General features: G+C 38.5%; 1 protein-coding gene across 9 annotated transcripts in view; it reads left to right on the top strand.

Moving 5' to 3' along the window:
* Nucleotides 1-21,181, top strand: part of SAMD12 (sterile alpha motif domain containing 12) — a 492,602-nt gene that overhangs the window by 246,308 nt on the left and 225,113 nt on the right. The window contains exon 5 of one of the 9 annotated variants that reach the window (XM_009455829.5): nucleotides 1,646-21,181. This exon is cut by the window's right edge and continues 12,241 nt beyond it. The exons of the other annotated variants lie outside the window; for them this stretch is intronic. Within the exon in view, the coding sequence (XP_009454104.1) occupies nucleotides 1,646-1,659 (14 nt within the window). The 3' untranslated portion in view covers nucleotides 1,660-21,181. The remainder of the gene's footprint in view (nucleotides 1-1,645) is intronic. 9 annotated transcript variants of the gene reach the window in all.

Here is a 21,181-nt window from a genome sequence, read left to right as displayed (position 1 = left end):
AAGGCCGCATTGTTCTCTAGCTCTTGGGTATTTTGTCTGTGCTGATATTACCTTTTTTATTGCTTGTTCTTCACATAGGTTTTTGGTTTTGGTTTTGGTTTTTTCAAGACAGAGTCTCACTCTGTTGCCCCAGCTGGAGTGCAGTGGCGCAATCTTGGCTCACTGCAACCTCCACCTCCGAGATTGAAGTGATTCTCCTGTCTCAGCCTCCCAAGTAGCTGGGATTACAGGCATGCACCACCACACCAGGCTAATTTTTTGTATTTTTAGTAGAGATGAGGTTTTTCCATGTTGGCCGGGTTGGTCTCGAAATCCTGGACTCAAGTGATCTGCTCACCTTGGCCTCCCAAAGTGCTGGGATTACAGGCGTGAGCCGGTTCTTCACATGTTAATGCTCAAACTCATGTTATGTCAGGCATCCTTCAGAAAATACATAGCCTTATTGAAGTAATAGTTTCTTTTTTAAAAAAAAAAGGAAACAAAATTGATAAGTTGTTTTCATGTTTTATGATTAATAGTAGAAGTTCTAAAGACAGTCAGATTAGCGTTAAAATATTTTGGGTCTAGGTTTGCTATAATAAAAATATTAGAATTTCATTCCACTCAGGTGAACTGATTAGTTTAAAATATATATCATATAGAAATTCACCATAGGGGTAATAGATGTTTCAGTAATGAATATTTGATTCTTCATCTCTGTAAATATTACTCAGCAGAAACAATATGCTGAATAAGTACAAACAAAGACTTTGGAATGTTTTTGGAAATCCTTGGGCTTCCCTCTTAAAGAGGGTGAATCACAGTTCTTGTCCATAGAGATGGAGTATCCTTCCACGGCTCACGTGGGGCTGTCACTCTGGTGTAATGCATTTAATTGTTTGTTGTTGATGATTATCTAACATGTTCAGGCTGCAGTAACAAAATGCCATAATCTAGGTAGCTTATAAACAACAAAAATTTCTCTCTTACAATTCTGGAGGCTGAGAACTCCAAGATCAGGGCACCAGCAGATTCAGTGTCTGATGAGGGCCCACTTCCTCACAGATGACCTTCTAATCATTGTAATGTCACATGGGGCGGGATCTCTGTGGGGCTGCTTTTACAAGAGCACCAATCCCATACATGAGGGCTGCACCCCCGTGACCTGATCACCAAGCAAGGGCCCCACCGTCCAATACCATCACCTTGGGGGTTAGGATTTCAATACATAAATTTTGAGGAGACATAACATTTAGACAATTGCATTGATATTTAACAAATATTTACTAACCAACACATTTTAAGAAGAGTTATCACTTTCAAAGTCCATTTTTGAGGAAAGGAATTTATTTTAAAAATGATTGCGTTTCTTAGGAATTTTCTTCTTGCCTTTGGAGGCAATTTCAAAATATAGTTTCTTGGAAACAACTGTCCATCTTGAGGGGAATAGCGAATTAAATAATGGTACACCCAGGCGTTGGTGTACTCTTAGCTACAAATACGAGAATGAAGAATACTAATATGGTAGGATCTATGGGATGCTATGAGATGAGAAAAAAGTAAGGTGCAGAACAATGTATACTATATTTGAACAATGCGTATAGTATGCTACATTTGCCAAAGAGGAGGAAATAAAAATGTATATCCATATGTGCTTTGTTTTAAGGAAATGCTGAATGATGTACAAGAAGCTAATACAAGCTGCACCTGTGGGACAGGGAATATGGTGGATGGAGAGAGGGTGTGTGCCTTTTATGTCACTTTGTTTGATGAAATGTATGAGTATATTAACTATTTAAAGGAATAAAATTTTTAAAAAGAAACAAGAAGGAAAAAGGGTGAATTTTGGCATCAGACAGGCCCAAATTTTAAATCCTGTACCTAACACATTTTGCTGTGCTCACCAAATAGGGATGTTGTAAGAATTAAGGGAGCTAAGATATGTAAATCACTCGATACAGTATGATAGTAAATGCAGAATATTGTTGGCTATCAGTAATAGAAGCCACGCAATTTAATCAACCTCATACATTTATAATAATCCTTATTTTTATAACATCTTCATAGAGATATAATTCACATAACATACAACTTACCCACTTAAGGCTTAAAATTCAGTGATGTTTAGTGTGTAAAGAGAGTGGTGCAACCATCACAATAATTTACATATGCGTATAAGAGAGGATGAAGAGGTTAAGTAATATACTCATAGTCAGACAACTAGTAAAAAGCATAGCACAGGTCTGTCTGACTCCACAGCAAACTTTTACCCATTACACTTTATTGCCTTTATTATGTCAAATGGGCTAATAATTTCCATCTCCAGGTGGTTGTTAAATGAGATTTTATGTAGAAACCGTATAATAGAGTTCATTGCATATTCTATGACAGAGGTTGGCAAACCTTTTCTGTAAAGGACCAGTTTGTAAGTATTTTAGTCTTTGCCAGCCATATGGTATCTGTTGCAACTACCCCCACTAGGCAAAACCCAACCATAGACAATACTTAAATGAATTAGGCATAGCAGTGTTCCAATACAATTTTATTTACAAAAAGAATTACTGATACACATCAAAGGAAACAACAGAGTGAAAAGACAACACACAATAGAAAATATATATAAATCACATATCTGAAAAGGGGTTAATATCCAGAATATATAAGAAACGTCTATAACTCAACACAAGGGGGAAAAAAAACAAGCCAAATAATAAAATAAGCAAAGGATTCAAATAGAGAGTTCTCCAAAAAAGGTATGCAAATGGCCAACAGGCGTATGAAGTGATGCTCAACATCACTAATCATTAGAGAAATGCAAATCAGAACCACACATCATCTCACACCCATTAGAATGGCCACTACCAAAAGAACAGAAAATAACTAGTGTTGGCAAGAATGTAGAGAAATTGGATCCCCTGTATACTGTTAGTGGGAATATAAAATTGTATAGCCATTATGGAAAACAGTATTGAGGTTCCTCAAAAAACTAAAAATAGAGTTACCATATGATACAGCCATCTCACTTCTGGGTACATATCCAAAAGAATTCAAAGCAGGATCTTGAAATAATTGTACACCCATGTTCAGTGCAGCATTATTCACAATAGGCAAGAGATAGAAGTGACCCAAATGTCTATCAACAGATGAATGGATAAAGAAAACATGGTATATATACAAAATGCAATATTATTCGGCCTTTAAAAAGAAGGAAATCCAACCACATGCTGCATGATAAACCTCAAAGACATCGTGCTAAACAAAATAAGCGAGTCACAAAAGGACAAATAATGCATGATTCTACTCATATGGAGTATCTAAAATAGTCAAAATCATAGAAACAAGTAAAAAAGTGGCTACAAGGGCTTGGGGGAGGAGGAATTTGTGTTTCATGTACAAGTTTCAGTTTTGCAAGATGAAACCTCATAGAGATCTGGTGCACAACAACTTAGATATACTTAATATACTTAATATGACTGAACTGTATACTTAAAAATGGTTAAGATAGTAAATTTACCACAGGTAAAAAAAAATTGCTAGCCCATTGTTTGTGGACCCCTGCTTTACGAAGTAAAAAAATGCAAGCTTTTGAAATCATCATCAAGATTATTATTTTTATTGTTTTATTTTCTCATGCTGTAGTGTGGAACTATTTTTGGGGTGTCCCTTTTAGTGACTTTCTTGGCTGCAAATACATAGAAAGTGTAAAAATATATCAGCAACTATGAGGGTTGGGTAAATTCAAGCAATAGAAAACAGTGGCAAGTAAGGCAGATGTGAGTAGTAGATGCTACCATCCTCATATGCCTTCATAATTATTCCCTATAAGATGAAAAAAGAATAGTATGTTTGTTTACCAGGGCCAGTTATAGCTCATTAAACATTAGTGTTTCCTGAAGAACTTTTTTCACATTGTCCAAATATATGTGTCAAATTTTACTTGGGAATTGCATAACCAGATGGACTTTCCCAAAGCTCTGTCTTTTGGAACAACAAAAATTAGAAACACTACTTTCTAATCCAAGAAGACTTTTTAGAACTATATGTACGGACTAGCTATTTTAGTCCAGTCACCTCCGCAATGATACTTCAGCAACTCAAGTAGGCCATCTGAACTGAAGTAGGCCATCTGGTCCACCACCTTGCTTAAAGAAGGAAGTCTTTGTAGAATGGAGCAATAGACTTGTTGAGCTATTGTCCAGTCTCATTTTGCAGATTTGGGCACCAAGACCCAAAGAGGATTAGAGGTTTGTTCCTAGTTACACAGCTAGTTAGTGGCATAACTGAGACTAGATTGCAGTTCTCCTCATTCCCATGCCAGTATTCTTTTTATCTCATTGTTTTTATTAAGGTATATTCTGTATTGCATACAGTAAAATTCACCATTTTTAGTGCACAGTTATGCAAGTATTGGCAAATGCACACAGTTGAATAACTACCACAACAATCAAGATAGAAAATTTCTATTTCTCCAGAAAATACTCTCCCAATGCTCCTTGGTTGTCAGCTCCTTTTATTACTACCAGCCCCTGGCAACCTATGATGTTTTCCATCCCTACAGTTTTGCCTTCTCCACAAAGCTATATAAATGGAGTCATAGTGTCTGAATTCTTTGACTTCTGGAGATGGATTTAGACTTATCAAAGCTGTGATGTGTCATCATCCCATTCACTTTCATTGCTGAGTATTCCACTAAATGTATTGGATTGGTGCAAAAGTAATTGTGTTTTTTGCCATTATTTTTAATGGTTAAAAACTGCAATTACTTTTGCACCAACCTAATATACCCACAGTTTGTGTATCCATTCCCCAGCTGTGGGACATTTGAGTTGTTTGCAGGTTTGTTTGACACAAATAAAGCTGCCATAAGCACTCACACATAGGTTTTTATTATAAACACTGATTTTTATTTCACTAAAAAAGTAAATATCTAGAAGTGGAATTGCTGATTGGTATCTTAAATGTATGTTTGACTTCATAAGAAACTGCCAGAGCAATATTCTTAAGATGGTGGAAAAAGAAGAAAAACAGAATTAGAGACTGGCTTTAATACATATGAAAACAATGGGAGATTTTCTGAAAAGAAAAAAAAATACTGCATCTTTGTAGAAGTTCTACCTAGTGCTTCCTGGAGCCACCAGTATCATTAGGGGCCCCAATTTCCTGAGAGTCTCAGGTCAAACATGTTTACCGTTAACTCATTTATTCAAAACAAATTTTCTCAGTATCTATTGACCAGGCAATAGGATATGTCTTTCTACAAGTGACATTGAGAAATGCTTCCTTTTGTCTCTCTTCTGAGGAAGAGAATCTTCTTGCTCCTGAGAAAGAAAACATGAGCCAGTCAGATTCTTTTTTATGCATATGTGAAGAATGTCTGATGTTCTAATTTTCTAGTATGTCTCAAATTATGCTACTTGAATTTCCAGGCTCTTTCATGCCTTTTATTTAGTTGAGGCTTTGGTGTTACAAATCTGATGTTCACATGCCAGTTCTCTTCAACACAGTTCTTCTGCTTTATCATTGGATAGCATGAGCTTTTCCTTGCCTTGGTGCTCACATGTTCCATGTACAGGATATTGACTCTCTCAGTTCTCTTTCTAATGGCCTCTCTCAGGCTGTTGGCAAACTGCCCTCTTCTGCCACGTCCCAAATATTGATTCCTCCTGGGGGTAGGTCCTCTTAGTTGTTGGCATTTTGCATGCTGCCTGGACAATCTCACCCTCTACCGCTTAAGCATCCCCTACTTTATAGTGACTCTCAGATTTACGTTTTAGACCTCTCTGAAACTACAGATTCTTATTTTTCTCTCTCTAAAAGATGTGTACCCCTCAATATTTCTCTGACATCTCAAATTTAAAATATCTGAATCTAACCCATTATCTTTTCTACCATCTCCCCAGTCTGTTCTTCCTCCTGTGTTGGTTCTCAAGGTTAATACCTCCATGACTCACGCTGTCACCTGTCATAGAAGGCTCAGAGTCACCTGTGATTACTCCGTTTTCCTCATCACTCACATGGAGTCCATGACCAAATCCTCAGAGTTCTGCTTGTGAAGTGAGTTTCCCATCTTTCCCAGCCTTATCTCTATCCTAACCACTGTGTTAATTCATTCCTCTTCAGCTCTTTCCCAGGCCATTTGAATAACCTTCTAGTTATCATTTGATCTGAAGTCTCTGTCCTGCTCCCTCAATTCTACTTCAATTAACTTCCCACTTCTATTGCCAGAGTTAAATATATTTCTGACAACATTATTTCCATCCTTAAAACATTTAATGGTTCCCAATTACCTACAGAATAAAAGTCAAACTCTTTAGCATCACACAGCCATTCTAGGCATTTCATGGATGTATTAACTTTGGGCAAGTTGCTTGTCAGAAATTAAGATATCTTCATTATAAAAATGGGAATAAGATCTATTTCACAGGGTTGTTATGAATATTGTATAATAAAACTCACGAAAAGACATAGCCTTGATGAGATATTAACTCTTCTGAGAAGACTTACCTCATCTTTCAGGCAGAACCAATCATTCTCCTATCCATCTGCATTTCTTTTTAAAAAAAAAATTTTTATTTAAGTTCCAGAGTACATGTGCAGGATGTGCAGGTTTGTTACATAGGTAAATGTGTGCCATGGTGGTTTGCTGCACCTATCAACCCATCACTTAGGTATTAAGCCCGGCATGCATTAGCTATTTTTCCTGATGCTCTCCCTCCCCACCACCCTCCACCCTGACAGGCCCCAGTGTGTGTTGTTCCCCTCCCTATGTCCATGTGTTCTCATTGTTCAGCTCCCACTTATGAATTAGAACATGAAGTGTTTGGTTTTCTGTTCCTGCATTAGTCTGCTGAGGATAAGGGCTTCCAGCTCCATCCATGTCCCTGCAAAGGACATTATCTCATTCCTTTTTATGTCTGCATAGTATTCCATGGTGTATATGTACCACATTTTCTTTATGAAGTCTATCATTGATTGACGTTTGGGTTGACTCCATCTCTTTGCTGTTGTGAGTAGTGCTGCAGTGATTATATGCATGCATGTGTCTTTAAAACAGAATGATTTATATTCCTTTGGGTATATACCCAGTAATAGGATTGCTGGGTCAAAGGATATTTCCAGTTCCAGGTCTTTGAGGAATCACCACATTGTCTTCTACAATGGCTCAACTAATTTGCATTCCCACCAACAGTGTAAAAGCATTCCTATCTCTCCACAACCTCACCAGCATCTGTTTTTTCTTGACTTTGTAATAATCTCTGTTAGGACTGGCGTGAGATGGTATCTCACTGTGGTTTTTATTTGCATTTCTCTAATGATCAGTGATGTTGAGCTTTTTTTTCATGTTTTTTGGCCACATAAATGTCTTCTTTTGAGAAGTGTCTGTTCATGTCCTTTGCCCACTTTTTAATGGGGTTGTTTGTTTTCTTCTTGTAAGTTTGTTTTCTTCTTGTAAATTTGTTTAAGTTCCTTATAGACTCTGGAATATTAGACCTTGGTCAGATGGATACGTTGGAAAAAATTTCTCCCATTCTGTAGATTTTCTGTTCACTCTGATGATAGTTTATTTTGCTGTACAGAAGCTCTTTAATTAGATCCCATTTGTCAGTTTTTACTTTTGCTGCAACTGCTTTTGACATTTTTGTCATGAAATCTTTGCCCATGCCTATGTCCTCAATGGTATTGCCTGGATTTTCTTCTACAGTTTTTGTAGTTTGGGATTTTACCTTTAAGTTTTTTGTTGTTGTTGTTGTTGTTGTTGTTTTATTTTTGTTTTGGTTTTTGTGGGGTTTTTATATTTTATTTTTTTTGAGACAGAGTTTTACTCTTGTTGCCCGGGCGGGAGTATAATGGCGTGATCTCAGCTCACTGCAACCTCCGCCTCCTGGGTTCAAGCAATTCTCCTGCTTCAACCTCCTGAGTAGCTGGATTACAGGTGCCCACCACCATGCCCAGCTAATTTTTGAATTTTTAGTAGAGATGGGGTTTCACTATTTTGGCCAGGCTGGTCTCGAACTCCTGACCTCAGGCAATCCACCAGCCTCAGCTTCCCAAAATTCTGGGATTACAGGAGTGAGCCACTGTGCCTGGCCTACGTTCAAGTTTTTAATCCATCCTGAGTTAATTTTTGTATAAAGTGTAAGGAAGAGGTCCAGTTTCAATTTTCTGCATATGGCTAGCCAGGTTTCCCAGCACCATTTATTAAATAGGGAATCCTTTCCCCATTGCTTGTTTTCGTCAGGTTTGTCAAAGATCAGATTGTTGTAGGTGTGCACTCTTATTTCTGAGTTTTCTATTCTGTTCCATTGGTCTGTGTGTCTGTTTTTGGCCCCTCTGCATTTCTTAGCACTTTGTTCAGACTAATAATACTGTATTCATCACATAGTATCCATTATTCTTCCATCCAGTGTGCTCCACACTTTGTGCGAGGTACTAGAGATAAAAAGGGAGTGCCCATTCTAGCAATAAGGATAGAGTGATGTATGCCATTATAGAGACACATGATAGTATAATGATGGCACACAGCTGGAACTCAGCCTCACTTGGGAATAGGTGGGATAAGGAAGACTTGCCAGTGCTACAACAGATGAGCTAGTTTTTAAGGGATAAAAATGTTAACAGATGCACAAAGGGTGGCAGAAAGGGAAGCCTGTATAAAAGCATGGTAGTGCTTTGTCTTCCTTGTAGACTATGAGCAAACTTCAGTTGTGTTCTAATTTTACTTTGCGTATTGCTAGCGAGAGGTGGATCCTCTGTATGTTTTTGCTAATATAAATTTAATTGTTGCCCTTTTCTCTCATTTTCTTCCTCTATTTCATTTTCCACTAAATCTTCTCAAAGCAGTGAATGCAATATCAATTTTCATGGATTCACAAGAAAATAAACGTAGCTACAAAGCCATTTTGAATCATCTTTCACCATGAGCAACATTACCTAGGATCTCCTTTTTTAAGAATCTCTTCATTCCCTTGTGATCTTTTTCTATTGACCCATCAAGTAAAGACAATGGCAAGGGCTCTTAAACATAAGCCACTCACCTGCTTTGAGTGGTTTCATCTAATATTTTCAGTCCTTAAATGTTCTCCTGAGTGACACTCTCTAGTGATTGTTAAGTGAACCTTCTTCTATGACCATGAGCTCAGCGGCTAATGGTAGATAAGGATTTTGGATGAATAACCTAATAGGAATCTGAACAGATTATTCTTCTGTAGCTAGGGTCTTTTATTACTACTTCTTCATTCAGCCTTATTTGATTATGATCTGCCAACCACGTGTCCCTTCTCAATTTCCTCCAAGTCCACATTTTCTCGAACTGCTACCTCCTTAAGATTTCCCCTGACACATTTCAAAATCTTCGCACTCTTGCAGAAATGTTGTGGCCAGGAATATTTCTAATTTTATCAAGTCTTTAAGCCATCAGAGAAATTCTCCTTGGAATGAGCTTTATATTTAAAGGCCAAAAGACATGTTTTTTGAGGGAATTATTAAAATCATATGTCAGTTTATCAGTAGCAGTTAGAATTATGAGATGTATATCCTGATTAGCATCTTCTCCTGTTTCATTTTTATTCTGGGAATCCATTAGGTCATTTAATCCAAGAAGGAGTTTTGTTTAAGGCTTGACGTGGACTCATGATTCTTGTCTGTTACATTGTTCATGGTAGAAAAATATCTGCCTTTTGTAGCGCCCCTATTGGTTCCTCTAGCCAGCATATGGTAGACATGTCTACACATTATTTGTCTAATATGGACTTTTTCTATCAGGAATGATCCTTGTCATTGCTGCTTCACAGCTCAATGTTTTAAGTCATTCTTTGCATACTGATGAGTAATTTTAGGGAACTTCAGAGACTTCAAAAATGCTTCATGTCTGCCCCTGCAGAACTCACCAACCTCAAATGCATTGACCACTTTGCATTTAAATGTACTAGGTGAAACAATATATGTGATATCTCTTGTTTGGACAATTTAAGATGGTCATAAGATTGCATTGTTATGTCACCTTGACCTTGTGGCTTGACTGTGGATTTGAAGGATCTTAAATTACTAATGTTACATTGAAGAAAGATGAGTTACAGGTTTTCAACAATTGATATTGGTTTTATTCTTGAGGATAAGTCTAGACCCTACAATCTAATATGTGCGGTGTTCAAATGTCCTATGGGATTTTTAGAGAGTCAGTTGATTTAGAACATTGACATGTGGACTGGATAAGAGGAAATCAAAGCCACTTTCAGAAATGCACTGAGATGTTCTGGCTTTTCTAAGAAGAAACAGAAAAATATGCCATCTGTGTGCTTTAGGACTTCTGTCCCTAATATTGCATATTAACTAATTTCTCTGTGGCCTTTTTTGGGGGGACCACCAATTCTCGGTGTCTGGCAAAAACCCCTGTACAGTATAGATGTTCAAGCCTCCCATTGTATCCGAATTTCTACATGCCAATTCTAGAAGGTACCATGTGCATAGACTACACTGTGAATGGACTCTAAAGTTGTGCAGCCATTGGTCCAGTCTTGAGCCCCAGACAAGAATAAAGCCTTCTATCCTTATCCTTCTCTGAAATAATACTTCCATTCTTAGTATCCCCCTTTTCATTTTGTTCATTTTTTATTATTTTATTTTATTTTATTTTATTTTATTTTAGAGACAGAGTTTCACTCTTGTTGCCCAGGCTGGAGTGCAATGGCGCGATCTTGGTTCACTGCAACCTTCGCCTCCCAGTTTCAAGCAATTTTCCTGCCTCAGCCTCCCGAGTAGCTGGGATTACAGGCATGTGCCACCACGCCCAGCTAATTTTGTATTTTTAGTAGAGACGGGGTTTCACCATGTTGGTCAGGCTGGTCTTGAACTCCTGGCCTCAGGTGATCCACCCACCTTGGCCTCCCAAAATGCTGGGATTACAGGCATGAGCCACCGTGCCCAGCCCTCATTTTGTTTATCTTTTTCCAGTAGCAATTATACAATCATTTGTTTAGTAATTCAAAAAACATTGAGAACCTACTAAGTGTCAACTACTATTTATATGCTAATGTTAGGGATACAGGGATGAATATTAAATTCTTGCCTTTGAAGTCATGTGAAGGAGACCTATATGTAAAATATTATAGCATGGAAACGTCTGAGGTGTGACAGAAGTGTGGATGTTTGCAGTGTCATATACGAAGGGTATCCAATCTAGAAGAAATGTGTCAGAAAAGGTTACAAGGAAAAGTGACCTCTGAACTTTGCCAGCTATTAGTTAGCAAGATGTGTTTATTTCCTCTTTAGTCATCAAACACATATAAAATTGCCAAAGTGTTAAGAGCTCTAGAGAGGTACAGCATGTTGTGATAGTATATTTACTATAAAACCGTGTATTTGCTGAGTGCCTGCTTTGTGTCAGGCCTTTACTAGCTTTTGGCAAAATATAATAAGCAAGATAGATATGGTTCTTATATACATGGATTTTACATTTTAGTGGAGAAGACACTCATCCACAAGCAATCATAGTAACATGGTGGCTGATATGAATGGGGTCATTAATTATGCTTTGGGGAGCAAGTAAGCAGAGGGACTTCTCTGGCTCTAAGGGATCAGGAAAATCTCCTTCAGGAAGCTGAGATCTAAAAGAGGAAGAAGAGTTAGCCAGATTAGGTGGTGCTTGGCGACTATAGAAAGAAAATGTCCCAGTTGCAAGGAACAGACTGTTCTGAGGCTGTATTAGGGTTCTTCAGAGAGAAACAACCAATAGGGTATATATAGACATATAAGAGGAGATTTATTATGGGAATTGGCTCGCATGATTTTGGAGGCTGAGAAGTCCCACGATCTGCCATCTACAAGCGGAAGAACCGGGAAAGCTGGTGGTATAATTTAGTCAATTCTGAAGGCCTGGGAATAGAGGGAGCTGCTGGTGTAAGTCCCAGAGTCTGTAAGCCCAAGAACCAGTAGCTACAGTGTCCAAGGGCAAAAGGAGATGGATGCCCCAGCTTAAGGAGAGAAAGAAACAAGTTGTCCTTCTCCACTTTTTTGTTTCGTTCATGTTCTCAACAGACAGGACAATTCCACCTACATGGGTGAGGGCAGCTCTTCTTTACTTAGTATGCTGATTTAAATGCTAATCTCTTCTGGAAATACCCTCACAGGTACACCTAGAAATAATGTTCCACCAACTATCTGGGCATCCCTTATCTCAGTCAAGTTGACACATAAAGTTAACTCTCACAGGGGTGAAGGTTGAAGAAGTTTGGTGTGTTCCAGGAGCATGAAGAAGCCTAATATAGTTAGAGGGTTAGGAGTTGGTCAGAAGGGAGGGAAGATGGCAGGAAGTGAGATTGGAAAAGTAAGGAAAGGACTGGAATGTGAAGTGAATGCCTTATATGTTTGCTTTTCTCAAGGAATCTAGAATTTATCCTGAAGACAGTGGCAATTACAGAAGGGTTGTGAATCATAGACTGTCCTAATCAGATTTCTATAACAAGAGATGAGAGGATGCACTGGAAAAGCAAAGACAGGAGGCAAGACATCTAGTTAGGAGGCTGTTGTGGTAATCTACACAGGATATGATAACAACCTGGATGAGGGTGGTGGCAAATGAGGATGAGGAAGTCATCCTCATCCCCAAGAGAAAAGGAGACTAGACAACCCATGGTAATAGACTGAAAAACGGTAAAGGAGAGGGTTGTAAAGATTCATCCTTCACTCTTCTTCACCACATTCTCCTCCCCCAAATTCATGACCTTCTTGCAGCAGAATTGTTTTGTTCTACTTCTTCCAAATGGAGATTCCCAGACCTTATCTTGAACCTGACAAATTAGAACCTCAGGCCCAGGCACTGGTATTTTTCACAGCTTCACCGCAGTTGACTTCTGTGCATGTGAAAGCGTGAGGGTCTGCTGTCCAGCTCTATGCAGATTCAGAGCCCACAGCACTCCACGCAGCACTCAGAGCACAAGGGAGTATCTGAGTCAAACTCCTTTTGGCCTTAAGGAGTTCGCTTGTCATAACCAGGTGAATTCAGAAGGAGTTTTCAGCTCTTAGGGTACCTAAAGGTATCCTATCTTAAAACCCAAACTAGGATGGAGCCCATCTAACACTATCACCTAACCTTGCAGGTTATGTCTTCAAGACCTAAGAAAGTAGCCCACCCTCCATAGTTCTCAGGAGACAGCACTGCTGAAATTCCACCTCCTATTTCCCCAGAAATATGAAATAAGTTTTCTTAGGCAACCCCCAAAGGATAATAAACAAGTTACTTTACACAGAGACTCTACAATTTCCTGTGGTTGGCAGGTATAAGGGCAAAGTTATCATGGTACTACCTCCTGTGAATAAAGAAGAGAGGAAGAAGAGAAAGAAAGATAGTTGCTTCAGCTCTAAAAGGTCGGTTCGGGGATTCATATTGGAAACCATTAAAGTCTCAAAGTTAGGTAGCAGTTTTCTGAATTATTAATATCTAACATTAGCATTAGATACTAGTTTTTATTTCTATATAAAGTTTCCCAAATCTTCACTTTATCACCAGTGGAAGTCTGGAGCTAATACTGATTGTGGACCTGTGTACACACTTCACATTTTATTAATAAATTCTGCATTTAGTTCACACAGTAATTTTGCAAAGTAGGTGTCATGGACTGCATTCTACAAATAAAGAAAAGGAGGCCCAAAGAGCCACAATGCCTGCCAAGGCCACACAGCTAAAAAATATTTCTATTAGTCTGAATTCCTGGAGAGACAATAAGAATGTATGTATGTATAGAGAAGGAAATTTATTATAAAGAATCTGCTGATGTTATTATGGAGGCTGAGAAGTCCCAAGATCTGCAGTTGGCAAGCTGGAGACCAACGAAAGCTAATGGTGTAGTTCCAGTTCAAATGTAAAGGCCTGAGGACCAGGAGAGCAGATGGTGTGAGTTTCATTCCAAAAGCTGGCATGCTCAAAACTCAAGACGAGCTAATGTTTAAGTTCAGGTCTAAAGACAGGAAAAAAAAACCCAGTGTCTCAGCTCAAGGCAGTCAGGCAAAAGGAGTTCCCTCTTACTCTTACTCCTGGGAAGGCCAGCCTTTTTGTTTTATTCAGGCCTTTAACTGATTGGATGAAGACCATCGACATGGGGAGGGAAATCTGCCTGACTCTATTTACCAATTCTAATGTTAATCTCATCCATAAACACCCTCACAGATACACCCAGAAAAATGTTTGACTAAATATCTGGGTACCCTATGGCCCAGTCAAGCTGACACACAAAATTAACCATCGCAGTGTGTAAGATGACTAATTGCCTCCAAAGCCCATGCTCTTTCCACTCCCCTATCTGCCTGCTGTGAAGTATTTCTTATTTCAAAAATACATGTTTTTCTTTTGCAAGAAACTCAAGATGCACTTAAAAAAATTAACACTTGAGACTATTCAAATAAAAGATTTAATAGCTTGCTTATCAAAACATAGTTATCACCCTCCATCTTCCATTTTGCATTTTTTGGGCTGCTAGGAATATGTGGTGTATGGTTTTGCTGAGATGTTTCCTGCATACCTGAGCTATTGGGTCCCTAAGAAATCAAATTTGTTTGTTTTTCAACTTGGCATCATAATGCCAAGTGCATAGCATTTCTTAGTGCTGCCAATATCTTGAGTAATCTTAATCTTGTTAGATCAATAATGTGAAATTTTGCTAGTTGCCATTTTAATTGATTTAATTGAAATTGATTTGGCATAAATGAGTGGACAGAAATTTATTAACAGTGACCATGAGGGTTTGAAGTATCTGCTATGTAAGAAGTATGTGACTTTGATTTATACATCTAAAGGCTCCCTCTTTCCAAGTTCTATTAGAGAAACAAACCTAATGTTTAGTCCTAAAAACTATTAAACATTGGTGAAGGTAGTATATGGAGATTCTGAAAACTAAGTATTTGGGTATTCATTTCAGTTTATCCCATTTCTATCATGTGGTTGGTTGTTATAATTCACAGTTACTGTAAACTACATATGTGTGCATTTATCCTTATGTCTATGTATCAGAAAATTTGATTTTTCTTTTGTCATTTGTGTCCCTAAAATTCAGACAACACCACAGAAACGAGGAAGAGATGATATAATAGAGCAAATTTTATTGACCTTTGTTTTATATATTTTTTAAATTAATTCTCTCCTAACACTTGGATATTTGTTTTGTTACGGAAAGAGTTTTACTATAATAATTTTCGTCTATCAGGATTTGACATGTATTAAAGCATAAATAAATGGTCTCTAATTTTCTTGCTATTTTTGAAATTTTAAATATGCACTACCTTTTGTGCTTCCCTGTTCCTTTTCTTCTCCTTTTCTTTTCAATTCTCTTCACTGTCCCTCCCTTCATCCCACTCCCCACCCCCACCAAAGTGCTCTATCACTGAAGACCTTCCGCAGCCCATGGAAGAGCTATTAGAAATTTATTAAGAACCAATTTCTGCTTCTTTGTCAGGGACAATCATTTGTTTTAGAGCTGATTTTCTGCCTTAATTAAATGAAAATGTCACTCTGTCAAATGAATTCATTTATATTTATTAATCCAGTTCTCCAGGCTTGAATTTTCTAATAGGGACTTGGGCTCATCATATTTGCTCATAGAATAAACTGAAAAATGTCTCTTACATCAGTTTAAAAGACTCACAAATTATTGCTCCACCCTGTAGAAGTACTATATAAACAAAGCTGTGATTAACAAATGTGTGAATGATTTTCTTGTGTAGATGCTATCTAGGTGCATATAAATATACATATTTGGTTATGTTGTTGCACACACATGCGTCTGTGTGTGTTAGGGCAGGAAAGTGATGAATATCCATTACTGCGGTGCCTTAGTACTTTAAGAAAGTGTCAAAGGTAACATTTTAGCCACCTGTGTGTTTTTATTTGCCTTTTCAAAATGCTAATTGATGATGCAAAGTTTAAGTGCTACCCAGTCTTTCCCTCCAAAAATATTAAAGGATTACTTATGAGTATGGTCTTTGTATCTAACATTGTAATAGGTACTTAAAAAAATTCAAATGGAATAAACATATTCATTCACTCATTGAACAGCTTTTTTTTGAGTTACCTACTATGTGTCCGATGAGGTAGTAGGAATCAGTGATGAACAGTGCATCCTGAATCCATGCTTTTATGGAGCTTACAGCATCTAGCTCATAGTAGGTACTTGGCAAACTGAATGAGCAAATAAGTGAATTAATTAATCTTGCAAGAGAAAGAGACATCAGACTGATAATTATTAAGTTATTAATTGCATTAAGTCCTCAAAGGAGAATGTACAGACTTGAGATTGTATAGTGGGGACTCATAAAGGCAGGAGTTGGAATCAGGGAGAGTATTTACAAAGAGGGAACAATGATGTTAAGATATTTTGCTAGAGCACAGGGGGTAGTTGTGAGGCGACACTGGAGAATTTTGCCAAAGCTAGACCACCAGAACATTTAGGTCATATTAAACATGTGGGCCTTAACCCTAAGAACTTTAGACACTCGTGGAAGAGCTTTAAGCAGAGATGTGACATGATCAGGTTTCATTTTGAGATTTAAACCCTTCCAGAAGGCCAGCACACTAGTTCTTTTAAGCTTTCTGCTCTGTTTCTCCAGAACACATACTGAAAGGGGTAATATCACCTTGAATTCTTCAAGAAAAAAACAAATGCAATTAAAGAAATTCTTACTGGAATGGTAGAAACTGGCACTGATGCCTCCCTAGCACGAGTAGAGTTTGCTTTAGACTTTCTGGCCATCTCACAACCATAAATGTGAACTCCTTAATCATCCACCCTTTGTGGCAAAATCCCCGTGGGTACCCACAGCATCTTCGAGGTCCCTTGTATACACATTACCATTTTCCTTCCTATAAAAAGCATACTTTCAACTCTACCTTTTTGTTTTGTGTTTTGTTTGTTTTGTGTTTTTTTTTTTCTTTTACCTTAAGTGGTCTGGAGAAAAAACTTGTTTTAGAGGACTGCAAAATTGAGTTTCCGACAATGTAAACAGTGACTTCATAAAGTAGGCAGTTTTAATCTTTAAATAAACCATCCTTTTGTTTTCCTTTCTGTATCATAATAAGAGTTAAAATTATGGCTTTGCAGTTTCTATTGTACTGGGAGTCGATTGGTCCCTTGAGTTAACCTGGCATTCAGGTCAGGAATTGCCAGTACTTTTGTTTCCTCATCTTCAGAATAGCTTCTGGTAGATACTAAGATTTGTTACAGTAAAGATATTTGAAATACTTATTACTTAGACTCCAGGGAGCCCATCCTATTCAAGCCTTGGTCTTAGAAGGAAAAGGTTGAGAAAGAGTTGAAGTCCCTCTTTATCAGTGTACTTCTTTGTGTATTGATAAAGATGACCACTGCCCAGGTGGAGCAAAAAGTGATCTCCTGAGCAGGGTAGGAGAATGGCTTTGACCCAGAGCTCCACCTCAGACCATGTAAGGTCAGCTCGTAGAGTATTCAGTTGAATAAATGTTTGCTGAACACTTATTATATGCTATATATAGGACCCTTCAGCCCAGTAAGTATTGCAAAACCTTAGAGCTTTAACTTCTCCAGTTTTTGTCAGAATTGGTCCACACCCCAGGATACTTAGCCACACATGAGGCCAGGGCAAATAGCAACATCAGTGATAATCATTATCATTTATTATATGTTTATTATGTTTTAGCACTGTTCTAAGCACTTTTTTAGCACTGTCATTTTATCCTTATACCTCTGTGAGATGGGAGTTGTTATTATCCCTTTTCTTCTGCAGATCAAACAGCTGAGGCACACAGAAGTTAAATTATTTGAACCCAAGTCACACAGTATAAGAAGTGATGAAGCAAGGATTTAAACACAAGCTCTCTCCAGGAGCGCGATGCTCTTAGATACCATGCTACGTTTGTTGCTATAACTGCATACATTGGGAATATAGTATCTCATCATTGCTTTGTGCCAGGTGCTAGAGTTGCAACTGGGAACACAATATAAATGGTCCCTGTCCTAATTGGGTTTGGAACATGGTGGGAGATTATATGAGTCGGCTGGGGCTGCCATAGCAAACTACCGCAGACTGGGTGGCTTAAACAACAGAAATTGATTTGCTTGCTGTCCTGGAGGCTAGAAGTCCAAGGTCACGGTGTTGGCAGCATTGGTTTCTTCTGAGACCTCACTCCTTGGCTTGTCTATGTCCAACTTATCCCTGTGTCTTCACATGGTTGTCACCCTCTGTGTTAGACCCAAGTCATATTGGATTAGAACTTATCCTAATGACCTCATTTTAACTTAATTGCCTCTTTAAAGACCCTGTCTCCAAATATGTTACATTTTAAGATACTAGGGATTAATATTTTAACATATTAATTGGGGGGGCAGGGAATAATTCAGCCCATAACAGAGATAGTTGTTAAAGAAGGAGAATACACACATACACACACACACACACACACACACACACACACACAGTTTAATGCCATACCCTGTATCAATGATCCATTATAACTACTTCTTAAGTGTTTTCTTTAAAGACTTGTTTTATATCTATAAATGGTCTAACATGGGATGTGTTAACATATTTTCATTCTCTGAATACCACCATTCTCTCTCATCCAATGAATTGGATATACTTTCATCCCTGGAGTATCCACATACTACTCTGAACATGCTCAGCCAATTAACAGTCTTTAATATTCTAAGTTCAGTGTGCTCCTAGGTTATATTTATTCTGCTTTGGCCTCTCTTCCTGTCATTTATTTTGTCATCTGGTGATTGGTTTTGATGCATAATGACAGAAAAGGTGTGCAGGGGATAGTGCTAAAACTACAGTAAAGAAACAAAAAATATAATTATGGGATGTTAAAATTCAAGGCTTATAGAGACTCAAATTTGCTTTTAAGGTAATGGCTAAAGAAGCAGAAGATAATGGTAAGTAGGAAGTTAGGAATGATCTGGACTTCATGAAAGTGCAACATGAGTATCACTACCATCTGAAATTGGCCGCTGGTTGTTGGAAAAAACCTATGGTGAGAGGGCATGTGAGACTTAATGGGATTTGAAAGAGTGATTACCATTGTCCAGTACCAAGTTGTGTTAATACAACTTACATACTGCTAAGTTGTATTAAGGGCAATAAAGGAAAAGTATAAAATACAAAGAGCAGCTCTAAGTTAGAGTGGGGAGTAATAGTTACCTTTAAGTGGTAGTAAGAAGGAGAAATGTGGTCTGGCCAGATGAAATATAGGAGAAGAGCAAGCATATAGTTGGAAAAACACATACTAAGCTCTGAGGCAGGAAAGTTTGTTTTGTTTTGTTTTGTTTTGTTTTGTTTTGTTTTGTTTTCAGAAGACAGGGCCTCGCTCCACTGCCCAGGCTGGAGTGCAAAAATGCAGTCACAGCTCACTGCAGCCATGACCTCCTGGGCTCAAGCAATCCTCCCACCTTAGCCCCTTGAGTAGCTGGGACTAGAGGTGTGCACCACCACACCTGGCTAATTTTTTTTATTTTTTGTAGAGATGGTGTCTCACTACATTGCCTACACTGGTCTCAAACATGGGCTTAAGGGATCCTCCCACCTTGGTCTCCCAAAGTGCTGGGATTACAGGTGTGAGCCACTGTGCCTGGCCTGAGTTTAGCATTCCCTAGGAACTGAATGAAGGCCACAGGTTGAATCACAGAGCCCAAGAGAGAGTCATGTGGCTGGGACACAGGCAAAGGCCAGGTCCTGTGGAGCCTCAAAGCTACATTAAGGATTTAGAATAGGATCCAAGAAGTGCAATGAGAAGCCATTAAAGAATTTTTTTCAGTTTCATTATTTTTGACAACAGTATTTATTTTGGGGGTACAATGTGATATCCATGTATAGATTGTAGAATGATTAATTAGGCTAATTAACATATCCATCATCTCACATACTAATGGTTTATTTGTGATAAGAACATTTAAAATCTACACTTTTAGGCCGGGCGCAGTGGCTCACACCTATAATCCCAGCACTTTGGGAGGGCAAGACAGGAGAATCACTTGAGGTCAGGAGTTCACCTAAAGTAATATGGTAAACCTTGTCTGTACTAAAAATACAAAAATTAGCTGGATATGGTGGTGCATACCTGCAATCCCAGCTACTCAGGAGGCTGAGGCACAAGAATCGCTTGAGCCCAAGAGGCAGAGGTTGCAGTGAGCCTTGATTGTGTCACTGCACTCCAGCCTGGACAACAGAGCAAGACCCTGTCTGAAAAAAATATAAATAAAATCTACACTTTTAGCAATTTGAAATATACATCATTATTAACTGTAGTCACCATGCTGTACAATAGATCACAACAATTTATTCCTTCTGCTTAGTGGGAACCCTTTGATTATTTCTCCCTTTCAATTTAAACAAGGGAGTGATGAGATCCCATTTACATTTTCAAAAGATTGTACTGACAGCTGTGTGGAGATGGATTGGATGAGAGCAGAAATGAAACCAAGGAGGTCAGATAGTCCAATTTTGCAGAAATGTAGAAGCGAACAGGTGACAGTTAAAACTGAGGTCATAGCCAGAGCGAATGGGGGGTGGATATGTTTGCAGATAGGATCAATAGAACTTGGTACTGGATTGCATTTGGGAGGAGAAGGGCGCTTTAAGAGTGAGTGCAGGTGGTTGGCCTGAGCAGCCACAAATGTGGAGGCCCCTGTGCTGAGGAAGAAGAAGCATGAAGCAGAGAGTTGTCCTGGAAATGAGAGAGGTCAGTTTGAGACATGTGAGGTGTGAGGTCCCTTTGAAACACCCAATAAAGCAGTCAGATGTCTGAGTATGATGCTCCACTGAGGGACCGGTATGAAAATAGAAACCGAGCAATCATTAGAATATCTGTGTCAAGTATGCCATCGGAGTGGTGCAGTCACTCGATCACTAGACATTTCCGCCTTTCACTCACATTAGGTTTTGTTTATCATCAAGTAAGAGAGCTGAAAGTGCAGGCTCAAAGTATCCTGTGGGTGCTTCCCTCTCTGAGCTGCAGGTGGGCGTTTATATATATCATGGGTCTCTTCTCATGAAGGTTTGTTCGCATGAATATCAGAAAAGGGCTTGAGAGGGAAAAGCTGTGCTAAGAAAGACTACGAAACAGCATTGCAGGGCCAGGTGGTGCCCTACACCGGCTTCCATTTCCAGCATTACTTTTGTCAACAGTGGAATAAACTATCACAGAGTGGCTCACCATGGTCTTGGGAGTCGAAGAGTCTAAGTT

Source organism: Pan troglodytes, chromosome 7 (assembly GCF_028858775.2).
Source record: "Pan troglodytes isolate AG18354 chromosome 7, NHGRI_mPanTro3-v2.0_pri, whole genome shotgun sequence".
In the NCBI taxonomy this organism is placed as follows: Eukaryota; Metazoa; Chordata; class Mammalia; order Primates; family Hominidae; genus Pan; species Pan troglodytes.
The sequence above is the reverse complement of the archived record's forward strand: the minus strand, read 5'-3'. Positions and strand labels throughout refer to the sequence as shown.